This window comes from Thalassophryne amazonica, chromosome 3 (assembly GCF_902500255.1).
Source record: "Thalassophryne amazonica chromosome 3, fThaAma1.1, whole genome shotgun sequence".
NCBI lineage: Eukaryota > Metazoa > Chordata > Actinopteri > Batrachoidiformes > Batrachoididae > Thalassophryne > Thalassophryne amazonica.
The window spans coordinates 91,114,998-91,128,302 of NC_047105.1; the positions used below are offsets into that span (position 1 = coordinate 91,114,998).

Genomic DNA, 13,305 nt, shown 5'->3' on the forward strand with positions numbered 1-13,305 from the left:
ACAGTTTTCTTCAAATCAGTGTGTTTGAAGAAAATACCTTGAGTATTGCCCATTTGAGGGCAATTTGTTTCCCTTTATTTCAGTCGGTGGAACCAATAAGGTATACAAATGTTCTACTTCTAGTAGCTGACATGTTTTACTTAAGTTTCCAGTTAATGGTTAAGCATGTTAAGTCAGCAAGTGTCTCTTTTTACATTTATCTCATGTTAGATTCACCATCACCAAAGATCTGAAAGAAAAGAAGCTGTGAATTGAAGCAAAATTTTCAGCTTGTAGCCTAAAATAACATTTTTGAAAGTATGTTGTTTGTGAGAAATATTTAAACCCAGGTATAGTTTTAAATTGAATATAAAATTATACTTTAGTTACACTCAGGTAGTTAACTTCTATCCTCTTTATAAGTGATGTGATTAGATACTGGATAATGGATAACCTATTGCACGGGCACTCGGGCAGCGATAATTGATATATTTACAACCTTCAGCTATGATGTGCTACCTCTAAATATTAATGTATGACAAAAATATTTGGCAGGCTTTCTTTTTTCCCAAAGCATCATAAAATGAAGGGGTGAGAGTAATGAATTTCCAACTTTTATTTTTTTGAACCACCCTAGTGTTTCTTAAAGCCAGAAAGTTGCCATTTGAAATGACTTTAGTTTTGTGTCATGTCTGTCATCTGCTTTTTTTCTACAAAATTAAACAACTGAATGAGCATCCTCCGAGGCCGGTGATTCCGTAATTATTGCCAGGGGTTGTATGTGCAATACTGTCAAGCATCTTATGCATGTGTCTTTAAGTCATTTTGCATAAACTTGTTGTAACCATTGTTCTCATTTTTTTTAAAAAAAGAGCAATGTTTACTTTTTCGGCACTCTGGCAAAATAATTTCCTTCAGGATTAATAAAGTTCTTTCTTATTCTTATATTTAAACTTAAAAAGTATATACAAATACATATAGACTCTCCATTCGGACAAAAACTTTTCTTTTTTATAATATGCGATTCTGCCTTTGTTGGAAGCATTTCTGGCAGGCTTCTTTTGGAATGGTGTACAGGTTGTTCTTACGACTCAAATAGAGCCCTTTTTAGTGTTGTTTTGATCTTGGGGAACAGCCAAAAACCAGAAACAGGCATGTCAGGAGGGAAATTATGCACTCCTGACGGATCACAGGAGTGTTGTGTTTGGCCAGGAAAGCCTCAGTCAGCTGAGCAGAATGGGCGGGTGCATTGTCATGATGGAGCTGCCAACTTTTCACTGCCCAAATATCCGGTTGATTGCAGTGCACAACATTGCAAAGGTGATGTAGGACCCACTGAGAATACATTTTGTTAATATTTTGGCCTTGTGGTGCATACTCATGAAGCACCACCTCACAGGAGTCAAAGAAAATGGTTAACATGACTTTGACATTGCTGCTCACCTGCCGTGCTTTCTTTGGCCTCAGTGATGTTGGATGTTTCCATTGTGATGACTGAAATTTGGCCTCTGGGTAGCACCTGTAAACCCATATCTCATCACCAGTGATCACTGTATTCAGGAAGTTGGAAGTGGCTGTTTGCACATTCAGGCATGTCCCGCTAGACTCCCAGGCGCAGTTGCTTCTACTCTGTCATCAGCAGCCTCAGAATAAATTTTGCTGACGCTCTTTGCATGACCAAATCCTCCATCAAAATGGAATGTAGCAAACCTGTGCTTATCCGCACCTCGTCTGCAAGTTCTTGGATGGTGACATGATGGCCATCCATGACCAAAGTCCATATTATCTGTCACTTGGTCATTTCGCTTTGTGAATGGCCAACCATAATGTGCTTTGCTCTCCACTGATGTGCACCCATTTTTGAAGTGGTTATATCCCTCTTGTATTTGCGTTATGCTCATGGCATCATCGCTAAAAGCCTGCTGAATCTTGCGAATGGTTTCTTATTGGATATCACCAAACCTTTGGCAAAATTTGATGCAGTACCTTTTCTCCATCATGACATGGAAAATTAGGATCCGATGGGTGCTCGGTACACGTGATCAGTCTAAGGCTGACTGCAAGCTGACTGTGGGCTTGAAAGAACTCAAACAAGTGCAAGAAGGCTCCTTACACCTCCCCACCAAAAGACAAATAGTACGTTTCATTTGTTTCCGTGAGATAAAATAAGGTTTGATACCTTTTTGAATGCTTCTTGTATATACAGTGAAACTCGCATATTATGAATTCGGGTGGACCAGCGAATTTTGTCCGTTATAATCGAAATCCACTATATGTAAACAAAAAAACGGACAAAAATCCACTATATGTTAAAAAAACGGACAAAAATCCACTATATGTAAAAAAAAAAAAAAAAAAAAAAAAAAAAAAAAAAAAAAAAAAAGACAAAATCCGCTACATGTATAAAATGGACAAAATCCGCTACGGCTTAGTGACAGTCAGGAGGTGCCGAACTATCTATGGGGATCACCACCAATTAGGTTTATATATTTCCTTGTTTAAATGCGTGACCTTAGATAGGGGCCTGCCTCATTTAATGATGGGTGTCGCCAACCGAACGGTCCCCCCTAAAAATTGGTGTGCCCTGTGTTTACTATCCATGCGTCATTTCGGACCACAGCAGTGTCGTTTATGAGCGTCAGCGGCATTTATTGATTATCACTTTGTTTCTGCTTAAAATTGCACTCCAGTCATTATGGTACCTCAGCGACAGATATCTGAAGCTTTTGTACAACAATCTTTTTCCACATTAATTCATCATTATTTCATAATAAAAGACGGGAGAAGCGATCAGAGCGCAGCAGTAGCACGTCTGAGTCTGATGTGCTGCGGCACCTATGTCATTTTGGAGTGTCAATAGCGACTCACCAATTATCACCTCGTTTATGCTTAAAACTGCCTTGTTTCTGCTTAAAATGGACTTTAGAAAGATTTAAGAGGTTTTTCCGTTGTCATCTGGTAGTTAATAATCACAATATTCCCTTTGATCGCTTTGGGTGTAGAGTCAGTCCCAGATGTGCTGCTGTGATCAGAAATGATGCATGCGCAGTGAAGGCAGGACAGACCAATTTTTAGGTGGGGCCGTTTGGTCGGCGACACCGGGTCAAAACTCTATCTGGGGAAAAAAAATGCCTGCCTTAAATAAGCACCGGGCATTATTTGTATTAAAAAGATTACATTTGGTCTAGTTGCTGTTTTTTTCTAAGTGCAGAGTGATACCTTAAAATCCTAAATCCTGATTTATGGTTCTACAACTGTATAACTCCGTGGCCATACAATGACGTTGACGTGCACATGACCCTTTTAAAGTTCTCTGTCGTGTCTTACTGCAGTTTTCCACAGGAACAATGTTTTTTCTGGATCAGTTTGTCCCTCAATGAGCTCCACTTCTTTATACAATCATTAAACTCCAAACCAACGATATGGTACGTGCAATTTCCCGCCGTGAATTGCGGATCATTTGAGCGTCTTTTTCCGACTCCATGTTGTGAAGTTGGTCATATACGTGGACTTTTCTGCCAGACATATTTCATCCATGATCAAAATGGAATTGGCGGGTGCACTGTCAAAACTTTAAAAATATGTCGGGAAAGGAAGGAGTGAAAACATAAAAGTGACAAATCACAGCCCTTGTGGTCTCTGTCATTTAGCAGGTGTGCGCTAAGCTACGGGGAGTTTTCACAGCCATACAGAGGGCTTTGATCTAAAGCAGTTGTCTTTGGTTCATTACACCCAGGGATATGTGTGAAACTTGTGAATTCTGTGCAAGCAGCATTTTGTTAATATTCTCTGGCCTTGAATTATGGCCTACCTCGTTTAGGTGCTGTCTGAGCATGGATTGAAAAAAATAAATGCCTGGGCTTTTAATCAATGAAATACGGTCTCACTTTCCTCAATTTGGCGAGGGTTGGTGCTGAACTTCTTTTGTTTTTACCTCTGTTGTGGCTGGGCACATCCAGGCTGCTCTGTGTACTGTGTCTCTGTGTACTTACGAGGAGTTTTTAATGGAAATGCATTGCGATGTGTGGGACGTTTTGTTCATTGTGAGGGAAAATCTGTTATATACTGTGTTTATTACATGGAAAACCATACAAAAACATTGGGACATTTGCTTTTGTCCAGTGAGCACGAGTATCCAGTTTATACGATGACTGTTTAGGTGAGTTTTATGTTTTGAGAGCATTGAATGCTTGTGTCATTTATAGTTCTAATACTGAGCTATTATTTGTGTTCTGTTTCAGGTTGGTGGTGCCAAACAAAGGCTATTCCTCTTTAGACCAAAGCCCAGATGAGAAGCCCTTGGTTGCACTGGACACAGATAGGTATGTTTATCTAAATTAAGGTCAGCCATGTAGTTAAAGAACACCAGAATTAGAAATCCAGAAACATAAGAATAGCCTTAAAAAGCAGCCAAAAAATAAAAACATGAATTGGCTGGCAAGCAGCTGGTCTTGTGAGTCGTACTGTTTCAGTATGATGTGCAGAGCAACTTATTAACAGAAGGGATCTTAAAAATGTAAAACCTCTCCCAGGACACCGGATTAGAGGATAGCGGGGTGAGAATTTATGCAGAGAGAAGCAAATCACCGGGGATGGGGGTGCAGCAGCTCTGGATTGACACAGATGAGTCTCACCCTTTGTGCTCTGTATGCTATTACATGAAGGAAACTGCCATATGAAATGTGTTCGCTTGAAGCCGACCAAGCTGACAACATGAATTGCATCATGAATTCCCTCTGACAAGCTTTCTGCCTCAACAGTTACACAGGACAGCTATTTGTTTATTTTCCAGGATTAGATTAATGCACAGTTTCTTCTTGTTGTATTTGCTTACAGTGTGTGAAAGGTCAGTGGCTGGATTCTGTGCTCCTGAAATATTCATAAGAATCTGTGAATGTGACAAACATGCAAATGCTTTTCCTCAATCACACCAAGAGTCATACTGCCATGAAACAAAGGGCCACTCATTTACTTGTGTATATTTAATTCAGAATTTCAGTTAAAATTACTGTTAAATTCTAACATTATGTTGCTAAATGGCAAAACACTGATATCCTTTGAATATTAGCTACTTAATGTAAGCACAAGAGTTTAAAATGTGCTGTTTATAACTTGTGCATTTGTGGTATTAGTTTTTAAAATCTGCACGAGAATCAAATCCTCATTTACATAAAATGTCCAGGTTTTGTTTGGATTTCAGGTGTTTCAGTCAGTTGCATCATACTTTGCAATGTAAATTTGTGGAGATCTGCTAGACTGCTTTGAAAACATGTAAAACATTTCAGATATTTTTCACACATTCCAAAGCAGAAATATGGGAACCTGACAGTATAATGCAATTCAATAACACAACATGAATCAACATAGACATACATGAACAGGGTGTGTTCATTGCTCCCGGTGTGTAGTGAGCGCCTTGTATGGCAGCACCCTGACATCAGGGTGAATGTGAGGCATTATTGTAAAGCACTTTGAGCATCTGATGCAGATGGAAAACTGCTATATAAATGCAGTCCATTTACCATTTTAACACAAACAACAGTCACATATTACGAGTTTTATAATATATTATTGCTGACATTTATAGTCATAATAATCATGGGGTTTGTTTGATGCACATGTCTTTGCCAAACTAAATCAACAGAGAAAAAATGTGCATGTGAATGACTAGATTCATTGTCAAATTGGAGACATTCTACTCAATCTGTATTCTGATTAACTAGAAGAGCAAACCTGATTATTGCTGAAATTATATGTGCTTTATTTACAATATGACACACAAATTGAAGAGAATAGCTGTATAATAATTTTGGAGCTTACATTGGTGGCATGCATAAAGAATTAAAAACAGGCTTCACAGCACTCATGGCATCACTTTGGTTAAATACTTCATTTGCATTTAAAGTAAGTATTACAATGAATAAAGATACATGTATGTGCAAAGTTCATATTCAAGTAATCATCTCATCTGCTTCACATGACAGATATTAGTTTGTTGTGGACTGCATTTGGCCACTGGCCATTGAATTTGCCAAATGCACCTTACAGAAACATTTATATGTAAAAGCTGACCATGTCATGTATGTTGTCCTGAACGTGTGTGAAATATGTATTCAACATCATTAAAACCAGTATTTGTGTATGTGTGGCGTAGCGGACGAGTGACTTCAATCATCAGAACAATTGAAAATCATGAATAAAGATGATAGGTCGGACTTCTGACACCACCCTGGGGATTTCACCCGGCGAACCCGCCAATTGAAATAACTTCAACTCAAGACACACAGGTTCGCTGCATATGAGACAGAGAAGTGGTTCCAAAATACAAAAGAATTTATTCACAGTAAAACTATTTAAAACGAGGGGGCCCTTGTGCCACACAGCTCAGCAGCACACGCAGCTGTCAGTGTGTGACTGACAGAACTTTCCCAGTTAGAGCACATCCAAACGGCCTCGCAGGGTGAAATCTCCCAGCAGAACATCAGAGCAAAGCAGCAGGGCTTCCTTCCGCAGCTCAGTCCACAATCCTACATTTTAAACAGATAAGCATAAATAATGAATATCTGAAGGAGGAGGAGCCTCACTTCCCACAGTACATACTGAACCATCCGTCACAGCAGTCAGCCATGAATCAAGACCGCCCCAGAGCGTCAAACCGCCACAAGCACCCAGCCCTAACCCTAACCCTAACCCACAGAGGGAGCTGTCGTTCATTCACATAACACTTAGCAACACACACAAACGAGTCCGCAGCTGTAGCCGGCACCTACCTGTCTTCATAGGAACATGGGAGCGAACACGCCCAACAAACACCTGCAGCTATTCTCCAGCAAGCAAGAGAGAATAGAGTGCACTCTGCCACAAACTCTTTCCTGCACCGATTGGCTGCACTCAACCCACCAGCTGAAAATCATTAAGGTCATCCATCTTGCTACATATGAATCAAAGAGTGCAACAGATTCTCTTGTGGAAAGCTAAAGGTAAACCATTGACTTGGAAATGTGAATATTTTATCAATCACATGAAGCATGAGATAGAACGCAACTGTAACAAATATTGTTTTTTGTTTTTTTTTAGTATTTAGCCACTCCTGTTTTTAATCTTATTGATAACAATCATTGTCATTAGATGATGGAGAAATGCTTTTAATTAACTTGGTATGCTACTGATCTTGACTTTGCAGACGATGCAGTCATCTTTGCAGAATTGGTGAATTCTTACAGCATTTGGGAATCTCAGAATCTGAGTGTCCTGGACTCAGCCATCAGAAGTGTGTCTGTATGTGGTGAAAGTGTTGAACTTGTGGAGACATTCACTTACCTCAGCAATAAAATTCAGGTCTGTAGGTCTTTGGCCTTTGAGATCAAGATGCCTGTGTCACGAGGTTGCTTAATAGAGGTGTTTGGTGATGCAAATGTCCAAGTCTTTAGGATCCTGGTGCTACTTGACTTAGTGTATGGTTGCAAGACTTTTACACTAACCAGTGGCTTGTTGCACGAGATCTCTTCAGAGGAGTATTTCCCAACGGCTGGAATGACTTTGTGTCCAAAGAGCAATTTGCTTAGGGAGACTAAGATGAGGAGTATTGCTTGCATTGTGAGGGACAGCTTTGACACTTTGACCTTGTGGTGCATTTCTTTGTGCATGATCTAGCACACAGGCGCCTGAGTGTTGATAAACCTAGAGACCGGAGAAAGCCGACGCCCATGTTTCACTTGGCTGAGGCAGATAGATGGTTAGAGATATCGGCATGGATCAGTTTTCTGCCTGTGTGGTTGCTATCCAGAACTCAAGGCGTTTCTGTGGTGTTGTGGATGTGGTAAGGCGCCGCATCAGTGCATGCTCCTAAACTTCTCTTATAGTGAAAGAGAAATAGCTCAGTATTAGGTTTGTGTCTATATCTGGTTGTGTAGGTGATAATTTATTCAAATATAGTTTGACTTGTTTCCTGTGGGAGGTGATGGTCTAGTGGTTAAGCGGTGGGCTTGAGACTAGAGGATCCTCGGTTCAAACCTCCGTCAAGCTAGAAAATTACTAAGGGCCTTAATCCCCAAGTTGCACCAGTGTGTAGTGAGTGCCTTGCAAGGCAGCACCCTGATGTGTGAGTGTGTGTGAGAGAGAGAGAGAATGTGAGGTATCACTGAAAAGCATTTTGCTCTTTTGATTCAGATGAAAGGTGCTGTGTAAATGCAGTCCATTTACCATTCTCTATGGAAACATTGAAATGTTGGGGGAATCCACAGTGACATCATGGGGAAACCCCAGCAACAAAAACAAATATCGCTGCTCTTGGTGGTTAATCTTCTGTGGCTGGAAAACTTAAAAGTATGTTTATTTGTGTGTATCGTTAAACTGTAGGTGTGTTTGATATTTGCTACATTTATATGTAGAAACCGAAAGAGCTTGGAGAGGTGAAGTTCAGTGGGCCTTTTCTCAACATTCCTCATCCACATTGTTTCCCCTAAGGTTCTTTTGGCACCTATCAGCTGGCATTATGCACACTGTGTCAAAGGAACAGGTTTAAAATGAGACCATTAGTTAGACCTTTGACTTTTGAGACTCGAATGCCTAAGTGATGTCCTCTGTGTTCCAGCGATGATGACTTTGACATGTCCAGATACTCTTCATCGGGATACTCCTCAGCCGAGGTGAGATGTCTGAGGGACCAGGTATTTATACACAGGCTATTGTTTACTACTCCGTCATCCTGTTACCAGCACCCATGTTGAAATCACAAATATCACTGCCTGATCACCCAGTTCCATACTTGTACCAAGTGTATGTGCACCCATTCACAAAACATATTGGCACTGTCAGATATTTAAAATGACAGTAATCTTTGAAGAGGTATTAAGAATTCTCATTGATGAAACAGTAAGGGACAAATGCACAATTTAATGAGAATTCCACAAAGCGATGCAGACATCTCACATATACATTTGACCAAATGTGCATTCTGTTGACAGTGGAAAATCACACATGACATTATTATGTTAGTCTGTGGTGCTTTCTTTGTTTTAGTATTTTACTCCACTTTTTTTCCATTGTGGTTTGGTATCTTCCTTCTGCCATTATATTCACTGTTTTTAAATTTCTCATTTATCCATTATTGTTAAGTGGCAAGTACAGTGTGTGTGTGTGTGTGTGTGTGTGTGTGTGTGTGTGTGTGTGTGTGTGTGTGTGTGTGTGTGTGTGTGTGTGTGTGTGTGTGTGTGTATATATATATATATATATATATATATATATATATATATATATGTATATATATATATATATATGTATGTATATATATATATATATGTATGTATATATCCTTTTCTGCATGTACACAGAAAAGGCTTCCTCTGCATTACAGCATCACTTTGTGCAAAGTGCGCTGTATAGTTGAACGATGCACATAGACACTGTCTGCAGCAAGATCATGTTGTAGGTCTTTGGAGCAGGTCTGTGCGTTGACTGTGACTGTTCTCACCATCCTTCGCTTCAGCTTATGAGATTTTTCTCGGCCTGCCCAAATTTATGCACCTGCCTAATTTTGTTTAAATAATTATTGCACACTTTCTGTAAATACTAGAAACTTCATTTCACTTCTGAAATATCAGTGTGTTCATCTGCTTTATATTTAACTGAAATTTTTGATCCAGTCAACTAATGATTTATAAAGGGAAATCATGAAAAATGTCAGGGTTGCCCAAACCTTTGCATATATATATATATTATACACACACACACACACACAGTGGTGGGCACAGCTAACCAAAATGTTAGCTTCGTAGCTTCGATAACCATTAATCAGATAACTGAAAAGTTATCTTTTGTGATGATAAACTGCTAAGACATTTATCTTTATTACAGTTAACCGATAACTATTATTGATTTGGATGCGGCCACATCAGATTACACTGTCGGCTTCTGATAAACCAGTTTCACGTTAAGTGCCGCAGGGGCTTCTGGGTAAATTCAAGCATCACAAACACAAAGAACACATGAAAAATGAATAAATAAATAAAACTCCAAACACTGTCATCATCTTTCAAAAGCAGTAAAGCACAGTATTAGAAGTCATAGTTTATCTCAGTATTAGATACACCATAATTTAAGAGCTAAAAGCTGCTGCTTTTTTCACACGCTTTGAACCCTGCAGCTTAAACAACTGAAATACATCCATTAATGCATTGATTGGCAGAGTAAAATACACGTAGTAAATATAAATTCTTACCTGTTAGTTTCAGTGGGATTCATCTGAATAAATAATCCACATAAAGCATCCTTTTTTTAAAATCCAAAACAGTGTCTAAAGGTGAAGAAAAGTCCCTCCCTCTGTACACACAGCTACGCCGTGAGAGCTCCCCTCCCCCACCGAGTCTTGGCGATTAAATTACAGCCACAAAGAAATAAAATAAAATAATGTTAAAATTAGTCTGTTTTGTTTTTATGTCGAGTGGACAAGTCACTGTAACGTCCAGAGTGAACCTGAACTACACTACCCACAATGCTCCCTGCCTCGACCGGCCAATCACGTTTTGCACTTAATGATGATGTCATCAGCAAGCGAAAGAGAGCCAGTCTGCTCAGTGGCTACAGACACACAACAAACATACTAAAATGTTTGATTTTTAGGGTTTACAAACGTTTTTGACCGTTAAAATTTACCTGCAAAGTAATTGTTATCGGAAATAAATTTATCGGAAATAAATTTATCGGAAGATAATTGGGCCGATGATGGTTTTAAAACTTTTCTGAAAAGCTAATCAGATAGCAGAAACATTTGCTCCGATAATTATCTGCTATCGGATTATCTGAACTCTTTTTGGTGTTTTTTTTTCAGTGTTTCTCAAAGTTTTTCAGTCCAAAGACCACTTAACCAATGAAAAAACATCTTATGGCTCACTTACCTCCTCAAATATCCAAAAACAATAGTTTTGTTTATCATGCCAACAGTATATTACAAATTACCACCTAACAATAGCTTTACAGTTAGTATTGTTTACTCACTGGGTATGTGTGTCTCTCTCTCATGCTACTTGCTGCTGCTGAACCACCTGCATCAGGATGATGCACTTTGCCTGTTGTGTCAGATGTTTCAGTTTAGTTTTGTTTAACTGAACTGTCTTCAGCCACTGATCCATCTTGACAGTTGACAAGATGGATGCTGATCATTTTTCATTTAAAAGAAAAAAGAAAAACCTGTTGTAAAGCGGTGTTAAAGTGGTCATCCGTAGTAGCATCACAAAACGGGATTCAAATTAAAAAAAAAATTGATTTACATATGAGTTAATGAAAATAATACATCTATGCTATGATCTGTTAAATTTTGGAGTATGATATTAATTTAAAAAGAGATATTTTAATAGTATACTCACAGACCATCTTGCAGCTCACAGTATGTCACAGTGGAATTCTGCTGCCTCAAGAGAGCAGTGCACTAACACGTTGCCTGACCACACCTCATTTTAGGACCAGCACACGCATGGTAGCACAAATGAGCCTGAGAACTTTTACTGTTTAAAGAATGTGGACGCTGGGCATGAAATGACATCTGCATCAATTGAAAACTAGCAAAAGGTGCTTGTGCTATGATGCAGGCCTCATTAGTTTTACCTCTTAAGTACCAGTTTACAGTAAGGTCAGTCTGAGTATTGGGATTTGATCAGTGTTTTTGCCCACTGGCTGATGCTTTGTCTCCGCTTGTCTTGCTTCTGCAGCAGATCAACCAGGACCTAAACATCCAGCTCCTGAAAGATGGCTACCGACTAGATGAGATCCCTGATGATGAAGACCTGGATCTGATCCCTCCTAAAGCAGTCAATCCTACTTGCATGTGCTGCCAGTCTGCTCCTTCCACAGCTTGTCAAATCCAGTAGTAACACTCCCCCCAAATAAATAAATGAAAATAATTAAACATCTCCTGCCTGCCGCCTGCCCTGAGGCCAGCTTCCTACTACACTGGCAGCACAGAGTAGTCACTTTTGGAAATAAAATAACTGCTGCTGACAGACACGAAGGGAAAAGAAGTGATTGACACAGGATGCGCCTTGCGATACGGGTCGGTATGTACAGCGTCTGTTCACATTCCTCCTATGGTAGGATTTGTGTGGAAGCTTTTCCTCCAAGGAAAACATGGAAAAGTTACTTTTGCTTTTCCATCATTTGACTTCTGTTTCAAGGTTGTAGACATTGTGGCACACACAGACTATTTGGAATGTGCACAGTAGTGGAAGAAAAAAAAAAACATGAGGAAAAGAACTTGACTACAAAGCTTATCATGGTGATTATGTCTCCTTTCTGTGGCAGTGCACCATCCATGGAATTAATATTCTCCTGGTGTGTAATTTATAATCATTCAGTACAGCTGGATGTTTTGTTTTAGGAAGTTTTGCAGTAGCCAATAATGTTATTCCCCATTTTTCTTTGAACTAGTCTGCTTTGTCTTCCTGTGTATATATGTGTGTCAAACATGAAAATTAACGTGTATATGTTGAGCTATGTTCAGGAACAGTAGTGCTAAATGACAATATTCCAATCCTTATGTAAGTAAGGTCTAAACACTAAAGTAGCAACATGATGATTTGTTTTATGTGTTTTCCTGAGGTTGTGCTGCTTGTTTCACATACTAGTTTTTGCATGTTTCTTATCAACCCTGCACCTTAATGTTAAGTCTTTAACTCTAATACATGGTGCTGTGTTGATTACACAGTGTGTGAGGTGTAATTTAAAACCTAATTTCACTGACTGTAATATCATCAGAGAAATGGGAGTACAGAAATATGGTCAGAACAGTTTATACTTTGGTATCCATTTTTTATGTTCATGTTAGTCCGGACATGAGTGAATGTTCAAGATTCAAGAAAGCATTTCACAATTCCTGATTTTTTTTTTTTTTTTTTTTTTATAATGGAATATTCATAATGTGAAAGGTGACTGTTTGGCACCTGACATAGTTCAACTCTATGTTGTTGATACATTCTTCTGTTGGATGTTTTCTATGAAGTTGAAAAAGTAGTTCTTACTCTACAGTATTGAACATTGTTTTGTTTACATTACTCCCACTTGTTCATACTTTGTACTGCAGGTAGCCATGTTCACAAGATTTTTTTTTAAATACCCCCAAATTACTGACCCAGTGCTAAGGAACAGGTGTTTGACCAGATTATTGTTATTATTAATAGTAATTATTAAGTCTAATTTTAAACAAGTCACAATGAAAATTTTCACTTGCACCATCTCATAGCTTTTCTGACGGCACCATAACATTGCCAAAACGTAGTTTTTGAACTCAATTATGTCTTAACAAATAGTGTAGTGTTGCTTGCTTTTATGGGGAGA

At 38.9% G+C, this 13,305-nt stretch overlaps 1 protein-coding gene across 1 annotated transcript in view; it reads left to right on the forward strand.

Moving 5' to 3' along the window:
• The window catches only part of fam219aa (family with sequence similarity 219 member Aa), a 66,916-nt gene extending 54,225 nt beyond the window's left edge, over positions 1–12,691 (forward strand). Inside the window, exons 4-6 of the mRNA XM_034167087.1 lie at positions 4,221–4,301; positions 8,573–8,627; positions 11,685–12,691. Coding sequence (XP_034022978.1) covers positions 4,221–4,301; positions 8,573–8,627; positions 11,685–11,843 — 295 coding nt within the window. The 3' untranslated portion in view covers positions 11,844–12,691. The remainder of the gene's footprint in view (positions 1–4,220; positions 4,302–8,572; positions 8,628–11,684) is intronic.
• The last annotated feature ends 614 nt before the right edge of the window (positions 12,692–13,305 follow it).